General features: G+C 50.4%; 1 protein-coding gene across 2 annotated transcripts in view; it reads left to right on the forward strand.

The window, feature by feature from the left end:
* Positions 1–3,179: 3,179 nt before the first annotated feature.
* LRP4 (LDL receptor related protein 4) overlaps positions 3,180–27,201 on the forward strand; it is a 60,585-nt gene continuing 36,563 nt past the window's right edge. Inside the window, exons 1-12 of one of the 2 annotated variants that reach the window (XM_063671895.1) lie at positions 3,180–3,444; positions 18,518–18,664; positions 21,077–21,193; positions 21,479–21,592; positions 21,952–22,068; positions 22,423–22,551; positions 22,778–22,897; positions 23,593–23,718; positions 24,253–24,378; positions 24,570–24,704; positions 25,301–25,426; positions 25,773–26,003. In XM_063671895.1, the coding sequence (XP_063527965.1) occupies positions 3,393–3,444; positions 18,518–18,664; positions 21,077–21,193; positions 21,479–21,592; positions 21,952–22,068; positions 22,423–22,551; positions 22,778–22,897; positions 23,593–23,718; positions 24,253–24,378; positions 24,570–24,704; positions 25,301–25,426; positions 25,773–26,003 (1,540 nt within the window). In that variant the 5' untranslated portion in view covers positions 3,180–3,392. The remainder of the gene's footprint in view (positions 3,445–18,517; positions 18,665–21,076; positions 21,194–21,478; positions 21,593–21,951; positions 22,069–22,422; positions 22,552–22,777; positions 22,898–23,592; positions 23,719–24,252; positions 24,379–24,569; positions 24,705–25,300; positions 25,427–25,772; positions 26,004–27,201) is intronic. The other variant, XM_054439685.2, reaches the window with a different exon arrangement.

Consider the following 27,201-nt stretch of genomic DNA (forward strand, 5'->3'; position numbering starts at 1 on the left):
AGGAGGCTGAGGCAGGAGAATCGCTTGAACCTGGGAGGCAGAGGTTGCAGTAAGCCAACATTGCACCACTGCACTCCAGCCTGGGCGACAGAGTAAGACTACATCTCAATAACATAAAACAAAATAAAATAAAATAATATGGAAGAAGAAAAGAAAGAGAGAAAGGGAGAAAGGGAGGGAAGGAGGAGGGAAGGAAGGAAGGAAGGAAGGAAGGAAGGAAGGAAGAAAGGAAGTCTTTAGATGTTGCCCCATGCCTGCCAATTCACCTGTGGTTGAGAACCACTGTGTTGAAGTGTGAAACTTCAGGCTTTATTCTCTTGTAGAAGAATTACATATAGAAATTCAGGTTGTTGAATGATTCCCGGGTTATAAGAGAATTCTACCAACCCAGTTGGATCAAAATAGTGCCCACCTCTATCTTGTTTCTGTAGCACTCTCTGTGTTTCCTTCGAAAAGACCATTAGTGATGGTCTAATTCAGGGAAATATTCTGATATTGGAAATTCAGCCCCCTGGGCTGTTCTAGAAAGATGAAGGAAAGGGGTGGTGTTTCTGAGGAAACCAAGGCCTCTGAGACCCCTCTGGAATTGGCAGTCCCCTACAACTTTTCTAGGGGCATGTCCCAGAGGACAGTGAAAGGGAGACAAACAGCCCATTCTGGCATGCTTTTCAGGATCTCTCACTCCAAACAAGAAAGTCTGAGAGGCCTGGTAAAAATAAATATGGCTTAGTACTCCTGGCACAAGAGCAGTCTCTGACAGCCAAGACTTAACTCACCCTAGGGGGTGACCCAGACAGGGACTATGCACGAAACTAGTTTCTTACCCATTGATATTCCCAGTGACTCACAGCAGCCAGGGATGACTCTGTGCACCAGAACTGTGCTGAACCGTGGAGAAGGACTTGGGATGCACATAGGAAACAGTCTCTCAAGCTGAGTCAGACAGGGACAGCCCGCCTCTCGTTTCTTCTCCAGTTCCAGAAAAACAACACGAATCATGGCTCTGGAAAGGAACCTGTCCTTTGCATACAGAGTGGAAACTGTTTATAACTTCTTAATCCCCTGACATTGAAAGTATGGGGACCGCCTATCCTGGGTTTCTTTGGGACAACTGTACTCACTCTACCACATGTCCCTAGTTTTCAGCTGGAAAAAAATATGGTCTCCAGAATCCCAAGGTCTTTCCCAACAGATTTAAAAGCAAGTCTTCGGCCAGGCACAATGGCTCACGCCTATAATCCCAGCACTTTGGGAGGCTGAGGCGGGCGGATCACCTGAGGTCAGGAGTTCGAGACCAGCCTGACCAACATGGAGAAACTCCGTCTCTACGAAAAATACATTAGCCGGACGTGGTGGCGCATGCCTGTAATCCCAGCTACTCTACTCGGGAGGCTGAGGCAGGAGAATCGCTTGAGCCCGGGAGACGGAGGTTGCAGTGAGCTGAGATGGGGCCATTGCACTCCAGCCTGGGCAACAAGAGCGAAACTCCGTCTCAAAAAAGAAAAAAAAAAGCAAGTCTTCATAAGCAACATATATGAAACCCTGAGACCAACCAAACCTGCATTAGGAAATGAGAGGTGGGAAGGAGGATGCTGGGGAATCAGCCTCTACTTTTTACGTTTTTTTCTCCTTGGATTTTAGGCTGCGGTAACTGATGGAGGCCAAAAATGTTGACGGTCTTTCCTAGCCCCAAGATCATGTAAGCCTGACCTGACTCTACTGCCGCCTTCAGTCAGCAAGAAGAACTACACACCCAGAAAAATGCCTCAGTAATAGTTACCATGGTGATGCTAGCTCAACCACATTGCATCTGGGTAAAAATTTCAGGCAAAACGATATAGAAAACTACTGCCTAACAAGGAGTTAACACCTTACATCTTTTATGTTGTTGTTGCTGTCGCAAAGTATGGTTCATGTTAGCTTTGGTAAAAGATGGTGAAAGTACTGAAAAAAAAACAAGCAAGGATGAAATGTCAATGTATCCATTTGGAGAAATCTAATAACCACTTTGCACTATGCCAAATTACTTTCCCCTCAGCTAACAGGGGGCATTTGGGTCTTCCAGACTCTATTTACTGGTGAGGAAAGTGAGTTAATGAAATCCATAGACGATCCAAGGCCAGGAAATGCTGGCATATCAGCTGGGAGGGAAAAAAACGATATACCGGGCCATCAGAAAGTTGGGCATTTGGGCAAAAGGAACGAAGCAAGATTCAACCTGGAAAAATGGAAGGTGGTGAAATTAATCCGTATTATTAATATGCGTTAGGGAAAGTAGACCACAAAAGGAAGGAAGACTAGAGACAAGTTTATGATTTTATGCAGTAAATCAAAAGTTAAATCTGAGGGAAGGACCTACAGACTGGGGCTGGAAGGAGGCTGAGGGCTTTGTGGGAGTGCAGCTGCCCATGAGGACTTCTTTCCTGACCCCCTCCCTTCCTTGTCAGGATCAGAACGTCAAAGAAGGTGAAGAGGCTAACAACAGTGATTTACAAAGACAGCAAGGAGGAACTAAGTCTGTATGGGCCGAATCTGGGCGTCTGAGCTGAAGCAACAGGACCCAGACAACCACCTCAGGAAATGAGTGAATGAAAAGGGTCGGGGCGGGGGGGTCGGTGAATTATTTAGCCCTAGAACAACGCTGCCTAGACCGGCGGAGGCCAGGGAGAAGAAAATCTCCGAAAAGGAATTTTGACAGTGAGAACGCCAGTTAAGATACAGCACTCCAGGCCCCCTGATGTCCCTTGTTTGATGTCAATAAAGACCCAAGAGGATTATGCATCCGCAAGCTTTGCGTATTCGGAGACATCAATAAAGTCTGGACTTGGGGCCGGTGGGGGAAGACGGGGTCACGTCCAGGCGACTTGGGTCAGCTCAGGTGCTCGTCTGAAGCATAGAGCTGGAGTGAGCGGGGGCGAGACTTGCTGCTAGGATAATTTTTTTTAAGTTAGGGAAATTTAAGCAGTAGTAATAGGGACAGGGAGGGGGCTCTCTCTCGGGCCAGGAATGTGGGGGCGGCCTGAGGAGGAGCGGGGCCCCGCGCAGGAGGCGCCGGCGGGTGGGGTCGGGGGACCGGGGAGCCGGGGCCGAGGGCGGGAAGGGGCCGGGCCGGCGCTGGGGGCGGGCCCAGGCGCGGTGGCGGTGGCCTGGGCTGCGGCGCGGGGGGCGGGGCCGCCGGCCCGGGACACCCCCTCCCGGTCCCCTGGCGGGGCAGCGTCGGCTCTGGCAGCACTGGAGGCGGCGGCGGCCCAAGGGCGACTTGCGGGGCGTGCAGGCCGCCGTGCACCCGGGACGCTTCCCCCTCGGGGACCCTCCGCGGGCTTCTCCGCCGCGCCGTCCCGCGGCAGCCGGCGGGACCCCGGGCGGGCGGCGCGGGCGGCGCGGGCGGCACCATGAGGCGGCAGTGGGGCGCGCTGCTGTTTGGCGCCCTGCTCTGCGCACACGGTAAGCCGCGCCCGCCGGGAAAGTTTGTCCCTGGGTCCGGCCGCTGCAGGACTCGCCTCCCGGGACCCGGACGGCGCGGGCCGGGGCCTGAGACCCCTCGCCCTCGCTCCTAGCCGTGGCCTTGGGGCTGCGTGCAGGGGAGAGGCCCCGGAGCGGCCCTGGCTACAGCAGTCCGAGCGGGGGCATCAGCGGAGGCGCTCCCGCGGGCTGGGGTCTGGGCCGGGGCGCGGGTAAGGTCCGGGGCGTTCGTTCGCTCGCCCTCCCTCGCTGCTCTTTCAAGAGCGGAGGCTGCTTCCCTTTCAGGTTAGGACGGGGGCTCTGTGTCCTTGGTGCGAATGAATGCGTGCGAAGAAAGGGAGGCGGGTGAGGAGGGTCGCTAAACCCATAAATTGTAAATAGCCCTCCTTCCTGGGGCTGGGGGCTCGGGCGGGTTGCGGAGAGAGGCCCTGGTAGAATCTGGTACTTGGGCACCGGGTACCTCTACTCGGAGAACGATTCCTGGACTCCAGGTCTTGCTCCCACCAAGGGGCTCTGGGGCACTGTTTGCGGGCAGCATCTCCCCTCGGCGGTGTTTCGGGGTCCCTCTCTTGGCTGCGGCCAGTCAGCTTCCAGCCCTGGATCGTCCTCAGGGGAGGTGGTTGGAAAGGGGGCTGAGGAGGAATATAGGGAAGAAACTGCTGGAAGACTCCCGCAGATCTGCCCTGGCCGGGGTAGGGGGGCAGGGGGCGGGTAACCCTGGACCCCAGAAGGCAGCCGCCCGGCCCTCGCGGCGGGGTCCCGGCCCTCGGGGGAGCTGGACGGCTGCAGCAGGACTCCTTGGTGCCCGTACCCCCTGTTGTGTGGGACGAGGGCTCCGATGGAATCTGCTTCTCCGCGGCCTCTTAACGACCCTGGGTGCACCCCGTGATTGAGCAGCTTTCTCTAGTTTGTGCCCAGAGATCAAAGAACTTTGATCTTTGAACCCCAGCCCTATTCACCCATCGCTATTCATCGTGGCGGGAGTTCCGAGTCTCCCCATTTGCCTCGCAGCCCCGATGAAGGGAGCTGGGGCTTAGAATGGAGGGGTCTGCAGACCCTGCCTGGTCTTGCACCGGTTCTTTCTTTCACGTAGGACAGCTCGTGTGGAAAAAGTCAGTGCAGATTTCGGAACTTGCCTGGCAGGGCGTGGAGATGTCTGGGCACTCGTTTTAAAGATTGGTTTACCTCCCAAATCCAAAACAGAGTGTTCATGTCTCTTATTTAAACTACCTGTGGGTTTTCCGGGGCTTTTTCCGCGTCCTCTCTAGCGCAGACTGAGCTCTTTCTCTCCGAAGAGCGGTAGCCTGGCCGGCCCACGTTCCGCTCCGCTCTGCGCTCTCCCCTCCCCGGCTCTCTCCTGGAAGGTTATTTGTAGCTTCTTTGGCGTGTTGGGACAGCGGCCCTACTGGGGTAGGAATGTAGCTGTTCTTCCCACCACATGGGCCCCTTAAAGGGACAGCTTTGCTTTTTGGGGGGTTCACCCCTTCGGGTTGCAAGGGAAGGGGATGGAACTTTCCTCTCGGCCCCCTGGAGGAAGTTTTGAAAAAGATCAAGGGAAATGGCAAGGCACTGGGAAAAAAAAAAAATTAGGGTTAAAACGGATACCAACAAAGCCAGAGAGGAGATTGTCGCCTTCTGCCCTAGGGAAGGGGGGGGCTGGAAGGTTCCGGGCTGAGACTGGCCAAGAAGATTTTCCTGCTCCAGAGCTGTCAACGCTGCAAATATTACATGTGCATAGAGGATGGGGGTGAGAATGGGGGGAGAGAATTGCGTATATCTAATGTTTCACAGAAGAAGAATGGGAGGATTCTTGGTAACTCTTTTAGGTTTCTTTCTCTTTTTTTTCTTGGAGAGGGTGTCTCACTCTGTTGCCCAGGCTGGAGTGCAGTGGGGCAATCATAGCTCACTACAGCCTCGACCTCCCAAGCTGAAGTGATCTTGTCATCTCAGCCTCCTGAGTAACTGGGACTACAGGCATGCACCACCACACCCTACAAATTTTTGTATTTTTTTCTAGAGATGGGGTTTCGCCATGTTGCCAAGGCTGGTCTCCAACTCCTGGGCTCAGGTGATCCACCTGCCTCGGCCTCCCAAAGTGCTGGTATTACAGGTGTGAGCCACTGTGTCTGGCCCAGGTTTCTTTTTAAGGAAAAAAGTTTAATAGAAACGTCTAAGCATGGGAAGCTTTCTGTGCACACGTTTGTAAGGGTAGGCAGTGGGGTGAAGGTATACACATCACCTGGCCTGATACTGAGCCATCCTTGGAGGTCTGGGGGGTCAGATTCACAGTTCACCAGTGAGATTGAGCAGTTTCAGAGCCTGGAACCAGCACAACCAAAAATACCACCAACACAACATCTTTTGGACTGACACTCAATTCCAGGGGCTCAGGGAGACAGCAGTTGTGATAAATGTAGTAGTAGATCCATTAGGCAGACCTGACCTCAGTAAGGCATGAATTAAAGACACTAAAGTTTAAGGTGACTTTGGGAGGCTGAGACTAGCGGATCACTTCAGGTCAGGAGTTCAAGACCAGCCTGGCCAACATGGCAAAACCCCATCTCTACTAAAAATACAAAAATCAGCCAGGCACAGTGCCGCATGCCTGTAGTCCCAGCTACTCGAATGGGTGAGGCAGGAGAATTACTTGAACCTGGGAGGCAGAAGTTGCAATGAGCCAAGATCGCTCCCCTGCACTCTAGCCTGGGTGACAGAGTGAGACTCTATCTCAATAAATAAATAAAGTTTAAGGTGCTTATTTGGATGCTGCTAGTCCTTGGGGCTTTTCCTAGAGCCTATTGGTTTGGACTCAGCCCACATAACTCTCCAACCTTAAAGATTTTGGAAGGAAACTTGATGGCTGGTAATAGTCCTGAGTGATTTTCATCCTGAAGGTTGAAGTAAGGGCGTGGATGACAACCATTGGAAGAGTGGAAAGTGTGTTTGTTCTGGAGGTCTCATCCAGGTAAGGGAAATGTTAAAACTTCTGCCTAGGCGTGCTTGGGTAGATAGAAGGTTGTATCTGAAAATAAGTGCAGAGCAATTGAGCTGAGACTGGTCTCCTTTCCATCTCGCTGTTGTCATGACCATGGTTGTCATGGTGCTTGAGTGACCTTGTCCCTGATCTGTTGGGCTTGTGAAACATACTTGGCTTGTCACTGATTTTGGATTTCCTCTTCTGTACCCTGATGAATATCAGATAACATCTTTTGGACTGGCACGTGGTATTAAGAATGACAGGTGCAAGGGAACCAAGTCTGGCCATGTCTGATACAGAGCACGTTGGGTATGTCCATCTTCTGGGCCAGCAAAGAACACAGGAGGTCACAGAGGACAGGGTGTTTTACAGCTCTTCGCTCACTCTTTCTACTGATTAACTGCCAGTCTTAACTGTTAGAAGGAAAATAGGAGAAATTGTTTATGTTGCTGCCCCTTTAAAGAAAAAAAAAAAATACTGGGGGTTCCTGAATAGGAACAGAATTTCAGGGACTACTTTAAGAAGTAATCTTGTCTTTTTTATGATTGGGTAAGATTACGAGACAGTCTGTGCCCTTGGTTGACTAGGTCTGTTAGCCTGTTCCAGCCACGGTCTCTCTACATTCCTTGATGCAGCTTAGCCACGAGTTTTGTCACAGTTGCCTGGACATGGGGCATCTGGGCCCCAGACTGTGTCTGGACTGCCATCTCATCTTCAGCAGCGGAAGCCCTCCTCCCCTCCTCAGCCTGTGAGGATTCAGTGTCCCAGGGAAGACTCAGTGCTGACTGGTTAGCTGGCAGAGCCTGAGTTTGACCTTATAAATAGTTCTGATGACTGCATGGGTTTGTCACTCTCACTCCAGCTTAGAGCTGGCAGGAATGAGTTCCTCATACAATTGGGAACGTTCCTCAAACTAGGCTCCACACCCATTCACTTGTTCATTCATTCAGCAAACACACGTGTCAAGCATTAATATAATCACTGTATACGAAGCTCAGTAATTAAGAAGCACCCACAGACCTGGGTTTGAATCTTGGCTCTGGCAATTCTTGGTGACCCTGTGCAAAATCTCCCTGAACCTCAGGGTTGTTACCTGCAAAGGTGGGTAGGGTAGGGGAAGGGAAGTAGTAATAGACTATCACATAGGAATATCATAAAACTTACATGAGATAATAGCATGTTCAAACTATGCAGCACAGAGCTTGACAACTACTGTGTTACTATAGAGCTTGATTAAAGTTAGCTGTAAGCAAAGTCATGTAAGTGGATCAGAGATGATTCTTGGCTTTAGAACATGGGAGCCGGGTAAATAATTATGCTACCGTGTTCCGTGCTAAAATTGAGACTTGGTCCTTCATTCATTGCAGCTGGTCTTTTGCTTGTCTCTTAAAGATCTGCCCCTTCTTTCTCCCCTTGAAAACGTGATAGAACCGAAGCATAGTTCCCACTTGTGCCCACTCCTAGAAAAGAAGTCTGCTAAGCTATAACATCAGTCTAGGGGAACTCACATTGCCTTAGTTCTCTTGAGAGAGGTCTGGGGAAATGGAGCTTTTCCTCTGAGAGCTTCCCTTCCTAAGTGGTCAGGGATGCAGCCTAGCAACTTCTCCTGCTAAGATTCCTGTGACATGGGGTGAGAGGGGCTGGCCAGGGACTCTTGTAGCTGGAACAGTTTAGAATTCCAAGCCCTCCCTCCCATTGGCCTGAGAAAGGAGTCAGGCTCCAGAGCTCATAAGGTAGTAATTGCCCCAATTTGGGAGCTGGGCTGTTGTGGAGCCTTCGCAGCTACCATTTTCAATCAGGAAGCCTGTCAGTGTGCAGGCCTAATTGATGTGGGTCTCCAGCCCCGAATAGCCCCCAACCCCCAGCTCCTCCACCTCAAAGTTTGACCCCTGTTGTCTCTTTTGTTTTTTCTTTTTAAGTTGGTGCCAGTGATGTGATTTTTTGGGAGCTGCGGAAAGTTGACCGTAACCAAGAGCAGCTGTTAAAAAGAGCCAATTCTCTAGCTTCCTGGCGGTTGTCTGACTCCATTTTCTGTTGTGCGTTTTTGATTTAGCAAGAAGCAAACATCCTAGGTGCCCTTGGGCGCCTCTTACGCCCATCCAAGCAGACTTCATTCTTTCACTGCTCGTAGGCCTTCCCATCCTTGCTCACAGATGAGCGGACTGGCTGTTAGCGCTCCCTGACACCCTGTTTCCCCATGCGGAATAGGACTGCCCCATCATTCAGGTTCGAATGAGGGGAGGGGTGCTGCCTGGCACCCAACTGGGGAAAGCCTGGCTGGGACTTGCTGCAAGCCCTGACTTGGCCTATGGGAGCTCCCCCTCACCTCTGTGCAGAGCTGAGGCTCAGAGCGGCAAGCAGAGCCGGAAACAAAAGACTGGGAGCAAACCTCCCATCTGGCTGAGAGGCAGTGACACAGAGGTGCTGCTGCATAATTTATCACCGGAGGTTTTCTGGAGCCGGGAAGCTCCCGGCTCCAGGCAGTGCCTTTTTGCGGGAGAGGGACCCTTCCTCTGGGTGTAGGGCAGAGCAGGTACAGAGAAGGGTATCGGGAGAGACACCTGATTAGCATGTGAAATAAAGAAGCTGCAAGGTTGTAAGTGCCTCCAGGGATCTCTCCAAGCTCGGCAGCTCCACTTCCTGTCACGCCTTGGGGGAGGTGGGGAGGGGTAGTGGCCTGCAACCACGCGCCGGCATGGATGAGGACAGGAGACAGCTTCTCTGTTGAGTTGACTGTAGCCTCCTTCTAACCAAGTGGAGAGGCCAGGTTATGACATCCACAAGCCTAGCAAATAGGAAAGGGGAGCCCCAGGCTTTCCACCCTCCCTCCACGGGTAGGAAAGGGGAGCCCCAGGCTTTCCACCCTCCCTCCACGGGCAGTTTAAACAAGAAGTTTCAACTACAGGCTCCCAGAGCCAATAAAAGCCAACAACTCTACAATGTATCTTCCTCAAATGAGAATTTCTGCTCTTCTAGGAATGATCTCCTCCAATGACAATTTTTGCAAATTGTGGGACGTGGATTTACAAACTGGGATATGTGGTCTAAAAAACTCCAAATATATTTCTGGAGCAGTTAGCATTTTTGAGAGCTTTGCTGTGTCCCTGGTACTGTGATAAGCATTTAGTATATGATATATTTATTCCTCACAATATCCTTATGAAGTAGGTAACATTAGATTCCTGTCTTACACTGGCCAGGTGCGGTGGCTAACGCCTGTAATCCCAGCACTTTGGGAGGCTGGGGTGGGTGGATCACTTGAGGTCAGGAGTTCCAGACCAGCCTGGCCAACATGGTGAAACCCCATGTCTACTAAAAATACAAAAATTAGCTGACGTGGTGGTACATGCCTATAGTCTCAGCTACTCAGGAGGCTGAGGCTGAGGCAGGAGAATCGCTTGAACCTGGGAGGCAGAGGTTGCAGTGAGCCAAGATTGTGCCACTGCACTCCAGGCTGAGCGACAGAGCAAGACTCCGTCTCAAAAAAAAAAAAAAAAAAAAGATTCCCATCTTACAGATGGGAAACAGGCTCAGAGCAGTTTCCTGTCATACAAGTAGTGAGTAACTGAGCCAGGATTCCGGGCTATCCCAGAAGATCAGGTTGGGAAGGTCTATATTTCCCCTTGGATTGACCTCTCCTCTCTGTTTTCAGACATCTCCTTCTCAGGGAGTCTCAATGCATAAGGAATTACTTCTCAGGTGCTTTTTGAGGGAGAGAGACTTTATTTTTATTTACTTTTTTTTTTTTTTTTTTGAGACAGGGTCTTACTCTATTGCCAAGGCTGGAGTGCAGTGGCATGATCATAGCTCACTGTAGCCTCGAACTCATGGGCTCAGGAGAAGAGAGAGACTTTAAAAGGCTTCCAGAAAAATGTGGTTTGTTGCTCCCTGAGCAGCCATAAACAAATGTGGTTTGTTACTGTGTGGACCTTCTGATTTGAGATGTAGGGGGAAAGGAAAGCAATATTTTGAGCAGCCCTTAACAGAGCACAGCCATGTTTGAGCCCTGTTGGATTTGTGAAATCTGTTGACAGCTTCCAGGTAGGGCAGGTAGAATTTTGAGACAGCCTGGCATTGGCTACATTACTAAGTTGAGAGAGAGGACATATCCAGATGAAGATAATGGGATTAGTACAAATAACAAGAAAAACAATAACAGCTGTCTAGTAAGAACCTCATATGTATTATTTCATTTAGACCTCCCAGCAACCCTATGAAATAGATACTGTTATTACTCCTGATTTACAAAAGTGGAAACTAATCCATTTCTTAATTGCTCTGTACTTTAGTTTCTGGATTCTCTCTCCTGTCCTTGGCTCCTCAGAATTAGTTGGTGATAAATTAGGCAAAGATCTGCTGGGTGTGGTGGCTCATGCCTGTAATCCCAGTGCTTTGGGAGGCCGAGACAGGTGGATCACTTGAGGCCAGGAGTGTGAGACCAGCCTGGTCAATGTGGAGAAACCCTGTCTCTACTCTAAAAATACAAAAATTAGCCGGGTGTGGTGGTACACACCTGTAGTCTCAGCTACCTGGGAGGCTGAGGCAGGAGAATCGCTTGAACCCGGGAGACGGAAGTTGCAGTAAGCTGAGATTGTGCCACTGCACTCCAGTGTGGGTAACAGAACAAGACTCCATCTCAAAAAAAAAAAAAAAAAAGGCAAGGATAAAGGATACCATGTGCCTCAAGCTCTTTCAGAGAAAGGCAGTAAAGCAAGACTCTGCGGTTATTCATGCCACCAACTTAAGTCATGGGGGTGGTACTGCTGCCTGGTACACAGTAGGGTTTTCAAACATCTCAAGTCCTAAAATAGCAGGTCTTAATCATGGAGTGGTTGGATGTGACGGTTCTGGGGTAAGCCAAATCTTTAACAGTAATAACAAGAGCTATTATTTATTGAGCACTTAGTATGTGCCAGGCAGTAATGCTAACTAAGTCCTTCTTATGAATTAACTAATTTATTTCTCATAACATCCCTGTAAGGTAGGGGCTTTTATTATTCCAATTTTCCTGATGAGAAAATTAGATATAAAGAGGTTAAATAACTGCCCAGGGTCAGACAGCTAGGAACTAGCAGAGTCAGGATTTTTATCCTGGGGAGTTTTGCTCCTATATGCTTAACATTATGTTCTTCTGCGTCATAACTTTGGAGGCTAACCATTAAGGACTTCTTTTCTATATGTAACAGTAGCAAGAGAGGGCTGAACTTGCTTGGACCCGCAATCATGTGCCCGATATGTCCCTTTCGAAAGGGCCCACTGAGGGGAAGACTTCACCTGGTAGATTTTCCAAACCAACCAAGTTAAGCTGGCCTCTAGGGATCAGGGGAATAAAAGGGACCATGGGACAGAAATAAGTAGAATCATGGCGTGTCAGTTTCACAGCCGGATAATACAGCTGGTGAAAGGAACTCTTGTAGGAGAAAGGAGTAAACAAAACCTGGGTAGGACAAAGAGGCTGCCTTGCAAAGGAGAAGATTCCTGTTCTCTCGAGTACTGGTTAGGTAGGAAATAACTACTTTTATTTATGATATTCTGAGTCTCTTTTCCTTTGACTCCAGCTTTCACAAGATTCTAGAGGAGTGTTTCATTCATTCATTCATTCATTCATTCAACGAACTTGTATTTATCGCTGCCAGTGGATAAAAGGAGAGAGGCATATGCTAATATGCTTTAGCATATTATAAACGAATGGTGATTCCTCCTTTTCTCGTTGTAATCCTAATACCTTCCACACTGGGGTAGCCACCAGACTCCAGAACACTCACAGCATACTCCTTAAGCCTTCTCATCTCTGGTTCAGCTTGAAAAAGCTGCTCTGTAGCTGTGAGTAGTCACGGTCTACCCATGTGCCTCCATGTGACAGATGTGGTCCACCTTCAGCTGTGCATTCTATGGAATGGTGGAGAGCAGTGCCGCTAGACACTTGAGTGTGCATCGGTGTCACCCGGAAAGCTTACTGAAAGTCCAGACTGTGAGATCACACTAAGAGAAGAATACTAGTTTAAGTGTCAGAATGGGGCTGCCATCCTGGCTCTCCTACTTACCTTGTGACCTTGGCCAAAGCGGGTGCCCTTACCTGTTGGATGGGCCCTGCAGTCATTGCTCAGGATTATTGTAATGATTCAATGAGAATGCAAGTGCATACGCAAAAGTAGCTTGCAAACTAAAGAGAAATTGCAAAGTATAATTATTTGTTATGGGAAGCCCTGTTCCCTGGACCAACAACACTCGAGCGCTGATTCAAAAGTGCTGGGACGCCAGACTTTCCCCGCTTCATTACTTTACCTTCGGGCGAGGGAAATGAGTCTTTCTTTACCTTAGCAGTAACCAGAAAGAGGTCACTGTTTGAGACCCATAAACTCACTGCATATTTGCTATTGGAGAACTCATAAAAGAGAGGGACCCAGAAGTTGTAAATTCCCCCTTTTGACCTTGGGGTTTTGGAGGTTCTCACAACAGTAATACCATTTATTGGGAAGCAGCATAATCACCTGCCTGGGTGTGAATGCTGGCCTCACCCCTTAGTACTTGTGCAATCTATCTACAGACTTAACCTTTCTGTGGTTCATTGTCCCCAGCTGTAAAGTGGTGATAATATTAGGTTGGCGCAAAAGTAATTGCAATTTTTGTCATTAAAAGTAATGGCAAAAACCACAATTGCTTTTGCATCAAACTAATAATAACAGTACCACCTCCAAGGGTTGTTGAGAGCCTTCAGTGATGTAGCATATGAAAAGCACTTAGAAAAGTACTCGGAGGGCACCTGGTAAGTATTTAATAAATGATGGGGCCAGGCGCAGTGGCTCACGCCTGTAATCCCAACACTTTGGAAGGCCGAGGTGGGCAGATCATGAGGTCAGGAATTTAAGACCACTCTGGCCAACATGGTGAATCCCCGTCTCTACTAAAAATACAAAAATTGGCCAGGCGCAGTGATGGGTTCCTGTAATCCCAGCTACTCAGGAGGCTGAGGCAGGAGAATTGCTTCTCAGGAGGCGGAGGTTGCCGTAAGCCGAGATCCCGCCGCTGCACTCCAGCCTGGGCAACACAGCAAGATTCTATCTCGGAAAAAAAAAAGATGGTTGTATTATTATGAAGCTTTTGCTGTGTGTTAGCCCTGTGTTAAGCAGTTTATATGGGTTAATCTTTACAAAGCCCTTTGAGTTAGAACTGTTAATATTCCCATTTTATGGATGAGGAAACTGAGGCCTGGAAGGATTAACTAACTTGCTCAAAATTGTAGAATTTGTGGTAGAACCAAGATTTGAACCTTCATCTCTCTGACTCTAGAATCTATGTTGTCTACTACTAAGTTAGTGTGTCTTGTATACCAGATGGATGTTTCCCTTCTTTCCTTTATATCAGGGGTGTCCAGACTTTTGGCTTCCCTGGGCTACACTGGAAGAAGGATTGTCTTGGGCCACACATAAAATACATGAACATTAACAACAGCTGATGAGCTAAAGAAAAAAGAAATCGCAAATAATCTCATGTTTTAAGGAAGTTTACGAATTTGTGTTGGGCCACATTCAAAGCCATCCTGGGCCATGCAAGTCATAGGTTGGACAAGCTTGCTTTACATGAAAGCAGTGAGAAATTGGTAAGGTGGCGGGAGTGGAAGAGATGAGATGTAAAAGGTAAGATTTTAGTTAACCTCTAGAGAAACGTCCTATGAGCACATTAACATATATCCCAAAAGCTGGATGGCTTCATGATCAAAGATACCTTGCGGAGAGACCTTTTCCATGGTGAATTGCATTAGGTGGAGGGGCTAGAGCCCAGGCCCCTGGAGGCTAAGGGAGCTTGCGGTGTGGCTGGCAGCTTTCAAGGCCAGAGCATAGTGAAGTGTTCTAATTCAACACTTCTTAAAATGAAGGCTGCATTTTGCCGCCCACAGTCATTTGTTTTCTTTCTTCACTCACCATTCTTTTCCTTAAAAAGGGTTAAAAGCTGCCTTTATGATCACAGGCAGGACTTGAGTGAAAAGGCAGAATTCCACCTCTGAGGACCCCAGAGGGACAGCAGTTGCCCAGAAGAGCCGGCTTTTTGGAGTATAATGTGTCTGTTTACTGTATGAATGCCCAAGTCAAGCGTTTGCCTGACCGGTGGCTGCCCGCCCTTCACCACAGCGGACGCTGAGATGTTGATTTGACATGCAGGAAGTTGAGGCCCTTCAACTGCCTGCAACTAACTTGATGCCCACCGATGGAATGCTTTGTTCCTACAGTCTGCGAGGGGGAAATCAGGACTTCTGTTATCACTCAGCCAAAGGCGGGGGTGGGGCCCTAAAAAAACAAACGGAGCTTAAGATTCTTCCCTACCAGTATGACTTTTCATTTGCACGCAGCCCCAGGACACTGCTCTACTTGCTCTATTCTGGTACTCTGATTCTTAATATCAAGGCCTTTTGGAAAAATTTAGCCTCCACGGCCCTGCATCTGCACACCCCTGCATCCTCACACCCCAGCCTCCGTTATTGAACATCTTTGGTGTGCCAAGGCATGAGGTTAGTTTTTTCCACCTTTATTTTCTTGTCTAATCTTTGTTGCTTTTTTTTTTTTTTTTTTTTTGAGACAGAGTCTCGCTGTGTTGCCCAGGCTGCGGTGCAGTGGCGTGATCTCTGCTCATTGCAACCTCTGCCTCCATGGTTCAAGCAATTCTTTTGCTTCAGCCTCCCGAGTAGCTGGGACTACAGACGTGCACCACCACGCCCGCTAATTTTTGTATTTTTAGTAGAGACAGGTTTTCACCATGTTGGCCAGGCTGGTCTCAAACTCCTGACCTCAAGTGATCTGCCTGCCTCAGCCTCCCAAAGTGCCAGGATTACAGGCATGAGTCACCATGTTCAGCCCCTTGTGGCTTTTTTACAAACAAGAAAACTGAAGCTTAAGGAGCTACGTGACTTGCACAAGGTCAACTGGCTGGTCGGTGGAACCCAAGTCTGTCTGCTCCAGGTCCAGTGCTTTGTCCTCTGCCTAACCTCCTCCTCCTATTCCCCCCTTCTTCCACTCTGTCCTTGCCACACCTTTCATCCTGAACTCCCCCCTGGTACATCCCCACTCCCTGTTGTGTGTGGTTAGCAGCATTTCTCAACCTCTATTGATGTTTTGGGCCAGATAATTCTTTGTCATAGGGGCCTGTCTGCAAGTTATATAATTTTTTTTTTTTTTTTAGACGGAGTTTTGCTCCTGTTGCCCAGGTTGGAGTGCAATGGCACGTTCTCGGCTCACCGCAACCTCTGCCTCCTGGGTTCAAGCAATTCTCCTGCCTCAGCCTCCCAAGTAGCTGGGATTACAGGTGCCCACCACCACACCTGGCTAATTTTTGTGTTTTTAGTAGAGACGGGGGTTTCACCACGTTGGCCATGCTGGTCTTGAACTCCTGACCTCAGGTGATCCGCCCACCTGGGCCTCCCAAAGTGCTGGGATTGCAGGCATGTAATCCTGTATAGAATTATACACGTTATAGAATCTTTAGCAGCATCCCTAGCTTCTACCCACCAGATGTCAGTAAGCACCGCCAAGTATGACAACCAAAAATGTCTCCAAACATTGCTAAATGTCCTCCGGGGGACAAAATATCCCCAGTTGAGATCCTTATTAGCCTTATCCTTTTTCTTCACCATGATACCCCATGAAGGGGATCTGTGTACTGAGGAGCCCCATCACATGGAGTGGAATTAAACATCTTTGCTGTTCAATCCAGCTAGAGTTCACCAAAAGGGTGCCTGTAGCTCTGCTGAGGCTGTCATACTACTGAAGTTCCTCAGGCTGTGTTGTCCAGGATCTGAGTGAGAAAAACCCTCCTGCCTTCTCAGAGTTCTCAGGCCAGAAAGGATGGAGTGGGGGCAGGGGCAGCTGGGTCTTTCAGTGCTTCCTGGGGAAGAATCCTCTACCCTGCATTTGTAGAGAGACCCGAAGAGACAGGAGCACTGGGCTTGGAGCAAGGCCTTCCTGTGAGGTCTAGAGACACTGCACCTCCCAACTGGACCTCACTTGGCTTCCGCAGGAAATCCTGCATCTTTTTTTTTTTTTTTTTGAGACAAGATCTCACCCTGTCACCACGGTTGTAGTGCAGTGGTGAGATCATGGCTCACTGCAGCCTCAACCTCCTGGGCTCAAGTGATCCTCCCACATCATGCTCCCAAGTAGCTGAGAGTACAGGCGTCCACCACCATGCCTGGCTAACTTTTGTAAATTTCTTTTCTGTAGAGACAGGGTTTCGCCATGTTCCCCAGGCTGGTCTCAAAACTGCTGTGCTCAAGGGATCCACCTGCCTCAGTCTCTCAAAGTGCTGATATTACAGGCGTGAGCCACCGCGCCCAGCCCAATCCTGCATCTTTTCTAGAGCAGCTGATTACCATAGCATGTGGAGGGAGAGGGCCAGGCCTCAGTTGAGAACCTGGTGAAAGCTGTGATCCCTTACCCCAGAAACGTACATTATACCTGTAGCATCAGGGATTCACAGAACCCAAAAGCCATCCATCCATCCATCCATCCATCCATCCATCCGTCCGTCCATGCATCGCAGGCTAGGAAGTTCTACCTTATGCTTGTACTTACTCTTGGGTTGAGATGGAGAGGGAAAGTTCTAGAGCTCTCTCCATGCTTTTGGAGGGCATGGCAGCACACCTTTTTATCCCGGGCCCTAAGCCCTAGGCTAGGCCAAGGAATTATAATGTGAGACAAGGATGTACATCAAGGAGATGAGCTGAGAGAGAAAAGCTGGACCAGTACAGAATAAGGAAGAGGGGTGACAATTTCGAGCTGACTCCTTCTCTGTTTCAGCCCAGCCTAAGGGCAGGGTCCAACTGAGGGGAGGAAGAGGCGAAGAAAGGAAGGGGAGAGATGAGCCATGCACTGCGGGCCCCCTCCTTCCCCAGCTGCAAGCAGAGCAGCCCAGCGGGTTGGATGAATGCTGGGAGGGGGGAGAGTGACCCTGGCAGAACCCTTTGTTCCAGCTGAGGCTGGAGCAGGGCACTGAGCCATTCACACGCCATCCCAGGGCATCCTGCTGGGCACATTGGGGAGGGGGCACAGCAGCCGGTCATGGGACTTGGCCAGGCAGATAGCTCGATGCTCAATAGGGAAGCCCAGCTGCGTGCTGCTGAAGCTGGGGGAGGGGCTGCATCTGCCAGCCTTCTTCAAGGCTGCGGCCTGTGCCACAGACAGGAAGGCCCTGGCAGGTCTCAGTTACTGTGCCCTGAGGTGGCCTGGGGGACTCACAGCAGCCCACCCTGCTTCCTGCTCCCCTGTGTGGATTCCTTATCCTAAAGAGGCTCCAGCATTTTAATTCCACCATTAGTTCTTGCCCTCCCTGGCCAACATCCCAGGGTCTGGTCCAAGACAGAGGCAGAGCATCCATATCTCAACCTAGTTTTAGTGAGAAGGATATGGAGGCCTCTCAACGTCACCCCTTCTGTCCCCTGTTCCTCTTCTTCAAAAGCACCAAACCTCTGAGTGATATCATTTGTTTATTTTTTTTTGGAGGGGGTTGTTTCTTTTTTTCTTTTTTGAGACAAGGTCTTGCTCTGTTACACCAGCTGGAGTGCAGTGGTGTGATCATAGCTCACTGCAGCCTTGACCTCCCAGGTTCAAGCAATCCTCCCACCTCAGCCTCCCAAGTAGCTGGGACTACAGGCACATGCCACTACCCCCAGCTAATTTTTTAGTTTTTTGTAGAAACAAGGTCTCACTATGTTGCCCACGATGGTCTCGAACTTCTGGGCTCAATCAATCCTCCCATCTCAGCCCCTCAAAGTGCTGTGATATAGGTATGAGCCACTGTGCCTAGCCTAGGTGGCATCATCTGTCTCTGGGCCCTTAGAGGTGCTATGCAAAAAAGCCCTGTCATAGAGCGGGTCACCTAGACTCTTTGTGAGCCCAAAGTCAGAGGGTATCTTCTGGGTCGTTTATGCCCTGGAGGAGGCATGGTTTTACTGCCTGCATCTCCCTTGAAGTGTCACTGTGACTCTCCGGGTGACAGTGCCCCTGGACTAGGCTCCTCTACTTTCCCCTCGGAATGGGCTTTGGTTGAGGAGGAGCTGAGCCCTCACTGATTCCTTTTCTCTCCGACCAGGCCTGGCCAGCAGCCCTGAGTGTGCTTGTGGTCGGAGCCACTTCACATGTGCAGTGAGTGCTCTTGGAGAGTGTACCTGCATCCCTGCCCAGTGGCAGTGTGATGGAGACAACGACTGTGGGGACCACAGCGATGAGGATGGATGTAGTAAGTACCTCTCCAGAGGCAGTGGGAGGTGGTAGAGAGGGACCTGGGGGTGGCGGGCAAGGACAAGGCTGATGGAGTGTTCTCTGCATCAACTGTGTCGGACTCAGAGAGTTGGTCTTTTGCAAGCTTGATAGATATTGACATTTGGGTAGTTTCTTCACTATATATGGCTCCAACTCTCCTGTGTTTCTTTTGGTTGGTTCATGCATATATGTCCAAGAAAACAAACTTGAAAACAAGTGTAAAAGAAGAGAACACCCTTGAAACAACAGGGAGTTTCTTTAAATAGGTCTCTCTGTATTTATGTGAATATGTTTGTGTATATGTACCGCATATTTGTGCATTTTAAAATTTATATACTGTACACGAATGTGGATTATTTCTATGTTTCTTATTTTGGTATTTTGTACAATGAAACCTTTTTTTTTTTTGAGACAGAGTCTCATTCTGTTGCCCAGGCTGGAGTGCAGGGGCACAGTTTAGGCTCACTGCAACCTCCACCTCCCAGGTTCAAGTGATTCTCCTGCCTCAGCCTCCCAAGGAGCTGGGACTACAGGCATGTGCCACCATGCCCAGCTAATTTTTTGTATTTTTAGTAGAGATGAGGTTTCAACATTTTGGCCAGGCTGGTCTCGAACTCATGACTTCAAATGATCCAGCCACCTCAGCCTCTCAAAGTGCTGGGATTACAGGCATGAACCACCATGCCTGGCCACACCTTTCTTAGTAACTTTGTAAGAAATTTTATATTTTCTTAGGCTGGGCGCGGTGGCTCACGCCTGTAATCCCAGCACTTTGGGAGGCCAAGGCGGGTGGATCACGAAGTTAGGAAATCGAGACCATCCTGGCTAACACGGTGAAACCCTGTCTCTACTAAAAATAGAAAAAAAATTAGCCGGGCATGGTGGCAGGCACCTGAGGTCCCAGCTACTTGGGAGGCTGAGGCAGGAGAATGGTGTAAACCCGGGAGACAGAGCTTGCAGTGAGCCGAGGTCGCGCCACTGCACTCCAGATTGGGCAACAGAGCGAGACTCCGTCTAAAAAAAAAAAAAGAAATCTTATATTTTCTTTAAATCTCCCTTTTCCCCTAGCATGGTAACATCTGCACAGTTGGCCAGGGTAACCTGTCTTGGATATATAGAAATATCCCTGCTAAGCCAGTTGTCTGGATTAGAGGTGCAATCTCTGACCTACATGTAGCATCTATGTCTGAGGGTGGCTAATTTGTCTAATGGGAACGGAGGTACAACCTGGACCTCATTAACCCTAACCAGTTCAGCTAATTGTGTTGATGATAAATGCTTCACTTTCATGTAGCATTTTCATAGGCATTATATCAAAAGGCCTCTATGAACTGCGTGTAATTATCCCCATTGTACAGCCAAAAAGACTTCAGCTCAGAGAGGGTAAATGACTTGCTCAGAGTGTTACTTAATGAACTGGAAATTGAGCCCAGGTGTGTCAATCATCATTTAACAAGAGGAAAGGAGGGGAAAAAGGTGCTTCTTTCTCTTGCTCATGTTTTTCTTATGTTTTCTTAGCACCTGGGAGTTCTTTGGGTTGTTCTTCCCCTACCCTGTGAACCCCTCACCACAATTACCTTCTGAATCTTTGTCTTAGCTGCAGTTTCTGCTTAGCTTCTCCATCAGCTGGGGATGGGCCTAGGAGTCAGTAAGGAAGGACTATAGAACAGACAAGGGGGCTGGGCGTGGTGGCTCATGCCTGTAATCCCAACAGTTTGGGAAGCCGAGGCAGGTGGATCTCTTGAGGCCAGGAGGTCAAGACCAGCCTGGCCAACATGGCGAAAACCCACCTCTACTAAACATACACACACACAAAAAGATAGCCAGGCATGGCGGCGGGCACCTGTAATACCAGCTACTCAGGAGGCTGAGGCATGAGAATTCCTTGAACCCAGGAGATGGAGGTTGCAGTGAGCCGAGATCACACCACTGCACTCCAGCCTGGGTGACAGAGTGAGACTCTGTCTCAAAAAAAAAAAAGGCCAGGCGCCATGGATCATGCTTGTAATCCCAGCACTTTGGGAGGCTGAGGCAGGCAGATCACCTGAGGTCAGGGGTTCGAGACCAGCCTGGCCAACATGACGAAACCCTGTCTCTACTAAAAATGCAAAAAACAAAAACAAAAAAAAACCTAGCCAGGTGTGGTGAAGCATGCCTGTAATCCCAGCTACTTGGGAGGCTGAGTCAGAATCGCCTGAACCAGGAGGCAGAGGTTGCAGTGAGCCGAGATTGCGCCACTGTACTCCAACCTGGGCGACAGAGTGAGACTCGGTCTCAAAAAAAGAAAAAAAAAGACAAGGGTATTTGGAGCAAGAGGCTATCTGGCCTAGTTGAGCCTGAGTAAGCATACCAGGTTGATTGACTTTTCCTTTCTTTTCCTGGGATTCAGTGCTACCTACCTGTTCCCCTCTCGACTTTCACTGTGACAATGGCAAGTGCATCCGCCGCTCCTGGGTATGTGACGGGGACAACGACTGTGAGGATGACTCGGATGAGCAGGACTGTCGTGAGTGTTGGCAGAGGCTGGGCGGAACTCCATGGAGTTCCACTGGGAAAGGATTTTCAATCAGAAAGCAATGCCCCAGGTCCACATGAGCCCTTGTGTTTTCAGCACTTCGTCTTGTTCTTTCACTTCCTCTCGAAGTCAGATAAGCTGCTGAGAGGCAGCCACCTCCTTTGGAGCCCTCAGGGCAGCACTGGAGCTAGTCGACTGCTCCGGAGGGCTTTAAGTCAGGCTTCCAGGCACCAGACCCCCACTGCCTGCAGCAGCCTGACTGCTCTGTGCCCACAGCCCCCCGGGAGTGTGAGGAGGACGAGTTTCCCTGCCAGAACGGCTACTGCATCCGGAGTCTGTGGCATTGCGATGGTGACAATGACTGTGGCGACAACAGTGATGAGCAGTGTGGTGGGTGGCCCCAACACGGGGAGGCAGGCAAGGTGGCCAGTGGGTGGCCTGGCCATGGGAGGAGATAGCAGCAATGGCCCTAGCACTGCCAAACCTCAAACTGCCCAGATATCTGGAGCAGCTAGAGGAAGGCAGAGGGGGCAGAGCCGCTCAGACCCCCCAGAAACTGTGGACCAGGAGGCTGAGGCCCAGTCTCTCCAGGGCCTCCGTTCTCCCTGGACAGTCTGCACTGACTCTGGGGTGCCTTTCAGGGGCTGGGTCAGACCCGCCAAAGCCAGTGAGGTTGGGAGTCAAAGAGGAGGGTGAGAGGGTTGCCTGTGGGGCCCCCTCAGAACTGCTGTCCCATCGCAATCCCCCAGACATGCGCAAGTGCTCCGACAAGGAGTTCCGCTGCAGTGACGGAAGCTGCATTGCTGAGCATTGGTACTGCGACGGTGACACCGACTGCAAAGATGGCTCCGATGAGGAGAGCTGTCGTGAGTGGCCCCAGACCTCAGGCTGTTGGGTTGGATGAGGGCAGACAGTTCTGCCCATGGGCAAAGGGCGAGGCTGAGGAGTGCATGTACCAAGGGCAAGGAGCATGGGTGCCTCAGCAGCAGCTCCTCCTAGGCTGAGCTAGGGAGGGAGCAAATTCCCCAGGTGGGAAGGGAAGGCTCCCTTTGGTCCACCTGAATATGGGCGTCTATAAGGGCTGTCCCAGATGAAACTTGGTTACATCTCACTTGAAGAAGCTCTTCTGCCTAAGCATCCTGCCTGCTTGAGGAATCAGGGCCCCTCTCCTTCATCCAGGCCTGAGTGTGTGCCCTTCCCCACCCCTGCCTTCCCTCCAGCCTCAGCAGTGCCAGCACCCCCCTGCAACCTGGAGGAGTTCCAGTGTGCCTACGGCCGCTGCATCCTCGACATCTACCACTGCGATGGCGACGATGACTGTGGAGACTGGTCGGACGAGTCTGACTGCTGTGAGTTCTCCGGCCAGCTGGGAGGCGCGGAGGCCAGGCTGGGAAGAATTCCTCGGGTGGCAAGGCACAGGCGCCAGCTGGGGCAGGAGTTGAGAGAGGAGTTTCTGCATTTTCTGGTCCCTCTTGGGAAGAGATGGAGGAACTGGGATTCTGGGGCTGTGGCCTTCTAGTCTGCCGTGGGACACTGCACAGACTGGCTAGAGACAGAAGTCTTGTGTTTCCCTAGCCTCCCACCAGCCCTGCCGCTCTGGGGAGTTCATGTGTGACAGTGGCCTGTGCATCAACGCAGGCTGGCGCTGCGATGGTGACGCGGACTGTGATGACCAGTCTGATGAGCGCAACTGCAGTGAGTGGGGAAATGGAATTAGGCTGGGCTTGAACTAACGAGAAGGCTTGTGGAGCCAAAGAGGCCACTACCAGCAGGGCGCAGTGGCTCACACCTGTAATGCCAGCACTTTGGGAGACCAAGGCGGGTGGATAACTTGAGGTCAGGAGTTTGCGACCAGCCTGGGTAACATGGTTAAACCCCATCTCTACTAAAAATACAAAACTTAGCAGGGTGTGGTGGCGCATGCCTGTAATCCCAGCTACTCGGGTGGCTGAGGCAGGAGAATTACTTGAACCTAGGAGGCAGAGGTTGCAGTGAGCCAAGACGGCGTCCCTGTAACAGAGTGAGATGACATCTCAAAAAAAAAAAAAAAAAAGACAAACAGGCCACTACCGATAAATCTTGAAGACACTGGGTAAGACCACGATGTACAGTTGTGTAGGTTGTGTACTGTGCAGAGGCAATATGTCCAAAGGGAAGCCAGTCACATAATAGATTTATATACTCATCATGGCAGTTTTCCAGCAGATGGCAGTAAAGTGTCTTCAGGAAAGGATACCTTTTTCTGATTCACACAAAGACACCATGTAGACCAGCTGTGATCCTGGTGTCAAGAGTGGCATGGGTACTGATATAAGCTGCAGATTTGGGTGGCAGGGAGAATTTCAGGCTGAAATGGGGCCCACCTTTCATTAAGCTTTTGCTTTGCCCAGCCACCTCCATGTGTACAGTAGAGCAGTTCCGCTGTCGCTCAGGCCGCTGCATCCGCCTGTCCTGGCGCTGTGATGGGGAGGACGACTGTGCAGACAACAGCGATGAAGAGAACTGTGAGAATACAGGTGGTGTCTCCCGGGGTGCCCCAGAACCCTTAGCCTATAGTTGGGGTGGAAGGGTGGAAAAGAGGGTGTTATTGGTATCTTTCCAGTTGGGTTGAGGTTTTACCAGTGTAAAATCCAGGTGCATCATTGACCTGCGGCCTTATGGCCTGGAGCACGGTATCAGAGCTGCGAGTTTCAATTGCCACTCCTATTCTAACTCACACACAGCCAGTGCCTTTAGCTCTGGTCTAGTGAGGAAGGACTACCCTCCATCTGGCAGCCCCCATGTGTGCTCCCCTGGCCACATCCAGTACTGAGCAGGTGGATGCACTTTTTCATTCTGTTCCATATTCCTCACCATCCCACTGTGGAGTCCTGGGGAGAAAGCAAATGCAGACACTCAGCCAGCCCTGTCTGAGCTGCTTCCTGCCCGGGACCCTCACCTTCTCACCTTGAGTCTCATCTGTCTCCAGCTTACCCTAGAAAATGACAGGCTCCCATCTCTTTGTTGGCCCAAGCCCTGCCTTGCTATGACCTGACCCTCCATCTCTCTAGGAAGCCCCCAGTGTGCCTCAGACCAGTTCCTGTGTTGGAATGGGCGCTGCATTGGGCAGAGGAAGCTGTGCAACGGGGTCAACGACTGTGGTGACAACAGCGACGAAAGCCCACAGCAGAATTGCCGTGAGTGTCCCCAGTGTGCGGACGTGGCCCATGGTTTGTGGCCGAACCCCACCCATAGGGTTCAAAGGGAATCCTCCCTCAGGACTCTTGCAGCTTTGGGAGCTGTTCTTCGTGGTCCAGGTGGAATGCCAAGTTGGCTTTCTGGGGGAGGATTCTGGGCTCAACTCCCAACTCTGGCTTGGCTGGCACAGGGCCCCGGACGGGTGAGGAGAACTGCAATGTTAACAACGGTGGCTGTGCCCAGAAGTGCCAGATGGTGCGGGGGGCAGTGCAGTGTACCTGCCACACAGGCTACCGGCTCACAGAGGATGGGCACACATGCCAAGGTGAGCTGGGGCCTGGTTTGCAGCAGAGTCGGGGTTCTGAGCAGGGGCAGCAGACAGGCAGCTGTGTTTCCTATGGGTCAGGCATTTGAACGATGTGACCTCATTTCGTCCTCACAATAACCCTAGGAGGTGGGGATCATCTTTCCCATTTCACAGATGGGGAAACTGAAGCACAGAGAGGATAAGTAGCTTACCAAAGTCCACACAGCTGGCGAGTAGCAGAGTTGGGATTCCAGCCCAGGTCTGCATGACCTTAAAGCCCTTAACCATTTCTTCTTTTTTATTTATTTTTATTATTTATTTATTTAAGATGGAGCCTTGCTCTGTTGCCCAGGCTGGAGTGCAGTGGTGCGATCTCGGCTCACTGCAGCCTCTGCCTCCTGGGTTCAAGCGATTCTCCTGCCTCAGCCTCCTGAGTAGCTGGGACTACAGGTGTGCGCCACCATGCCCAGCCGCCCTTAACCATTTCTTAGACAGCCTTCCCACTAGGCCTGGAAAGTAGATGGGGATGTGGGCAGAAAAGCAGCTCGGCAGCCTGGGAGCAGGAGTGGGAGGACGACAGAAGGGAGATCTCTTGACCTGCCTGGTGTTCCCAGATGTGAATGAATGTGCCGAGGAGGGGTATTGCAGCCAGGGCTGCACCAACAGTGAAGGGGCTTTCCAGTGCTGGTGTGAAACAGGCTATGAACTACGGCCCGACCGGCGCAGCTGCAAGGCTCTGGGTAAGGGCTGTTGGCACTTGGCTGGGTGGGCAGAGGGCTGAGCATGGAGGAAGGCCAGGTGCTCTGGTGCTCAGGGATTTGCAGAGAGGTAGAGAGATTTCCGTCACAGTAAAATGGAGCAACAGTTGCATTCTGAGCCCCAAGAAAAACGCTGCCGGGGTGGAGTGGGGTGGGGAGGGGTGGAGGATTATAGTTTAAAGGTTGCCACTCTTCTGGTACTGATGCTGACAGCTTGGGGCATGCCCTTGTGAGCAAGTGGCTCCATCGGTCAGCTGAAGACCTCCTGATGGGTACCAGGGGCGGCTCTGAAACCCAGTGGGTATCCCATGTTTATACTGTGTCCCAGGGCCAGAGCCTGTGCTGCTGTTCGCCAATCGCATCGACATCCGGCAGGTGCTGCCACACCGCTCTGAGTACACACTGCTGCTTAACAACCTGGAGAATGCTATTGCCCTTGATTTCCACCACCGCCGAGAGCTTGTCTTCTGGTCAGACGTCACCTTGGACCGGATCCTCCGTGCCAACCTCAACGGCAGCAATGTGGAGGAGGTTGTGTCTACTGGGCTGGAGAGCCCAGGTAGGGAACGAGGCCCCATGGAGAGGGGCAGAGCCATGCCACATGTGCAGCAACGGTGGGAGGAATAGGCCGGTGGTTTACAAACCTTAGGCAGCAGGACATCTTTTTCTTCCAGGGAAATCTTAGTTGGAGCTCTAATATAGAAAACATTTGTTAATATATATCAATTTTATAGGTTCAAATATAACATTTGCTCATGATTGAGCTCAATCAGTGAGAATAATGAGACCACGTTGGTGGTTGTGATCATGGGAATCAGATTTATGGATGACAGAGTTTTCCATCAGCCTTTGCATCTAGTTTATTTCTGAGTTTTGTTTCGATTGCTTAGTATTAAGAATATTCTGATTGACCTGGATAAGTATATCAAAATGTTTTATAGATTGTAAAAAAAACAGGCCAGGCACGGTGGCTCATGCCTGTAATCCCAGCACTTTGAGAGGCCGAGGTGGGCAGATCACCTGTGGTTGGGAGTTCGAGACCAGCCTGACCAACATGGAGAAACCCCATCTCTACTAAAAATACAAAAGTTAGCTGGGCGTGGTGGCGCATGCCTGTAATCCCAGCTACTCGGGAGGCTGAGGCAGGAGAATTGCTTGAACTCAGGAAGTGGAGGTTGCAATGAGCTGAGATCACGCCATTGCACTTCAGCCTAGGCAAAACTCCGTCTCAAAAAAAAAAAAAAAAAAAAAAATAGTTCAGGCGTGGTGGCTCACGCCTGTAATCCCAGCACTTTGGGAGGCTGAAGCGGGTGGATCACCTGAGGTCAGGAGTTTGAGACCATCCTGGCCAACATGGCAAAACCCCATCTCTATTAAAAATTCAAAAATTAGGCAGGCATGGTGGCACATGCCTGTAATCCCAGCTACTTGGGAGGCTGAGGAAAGAGAAACTCTTGAACCCAGGAGGTGGAGGTTGCAGTGAGTCAAGATTGCACCACTGCACTCCAGCCTGCGCAATGGGAGTGAGACTCCATCTCAAAACAAACAAACAAAAAACCACAGAAACAGCTCACTTGGCAATCTCAGGCTATTTTACAAACAGGTGAAGTGGTCAAATTCTAATCTGGTATCAAGCACATTGGACTCAAATGCTTAGGGAACTTCTGAAATGCCTCTGCAAAACCCTAGATGACAATTCAGAAACCCTTGGGTCAGTGCAGTGGGGGACCCTGGGAATGTGTCACGGAGACAGAATT

This window comes from Pongo pygmaeus, chromosome 9 (genome assembly GCF_028885625.2).
Source record: "Pongo pygmaeus isolate AG05252 chromosome 9, NHGRI_mPonPyg2-v2.0_pri, whole genome shotgun sequence".
In the NCBI taxonomy this organism is placed as follows: Eukaryota; Metazoa; Chordata; class Mammalia; order Primates; family Hominidae; genus Pongo; species Pongo pygmaeus.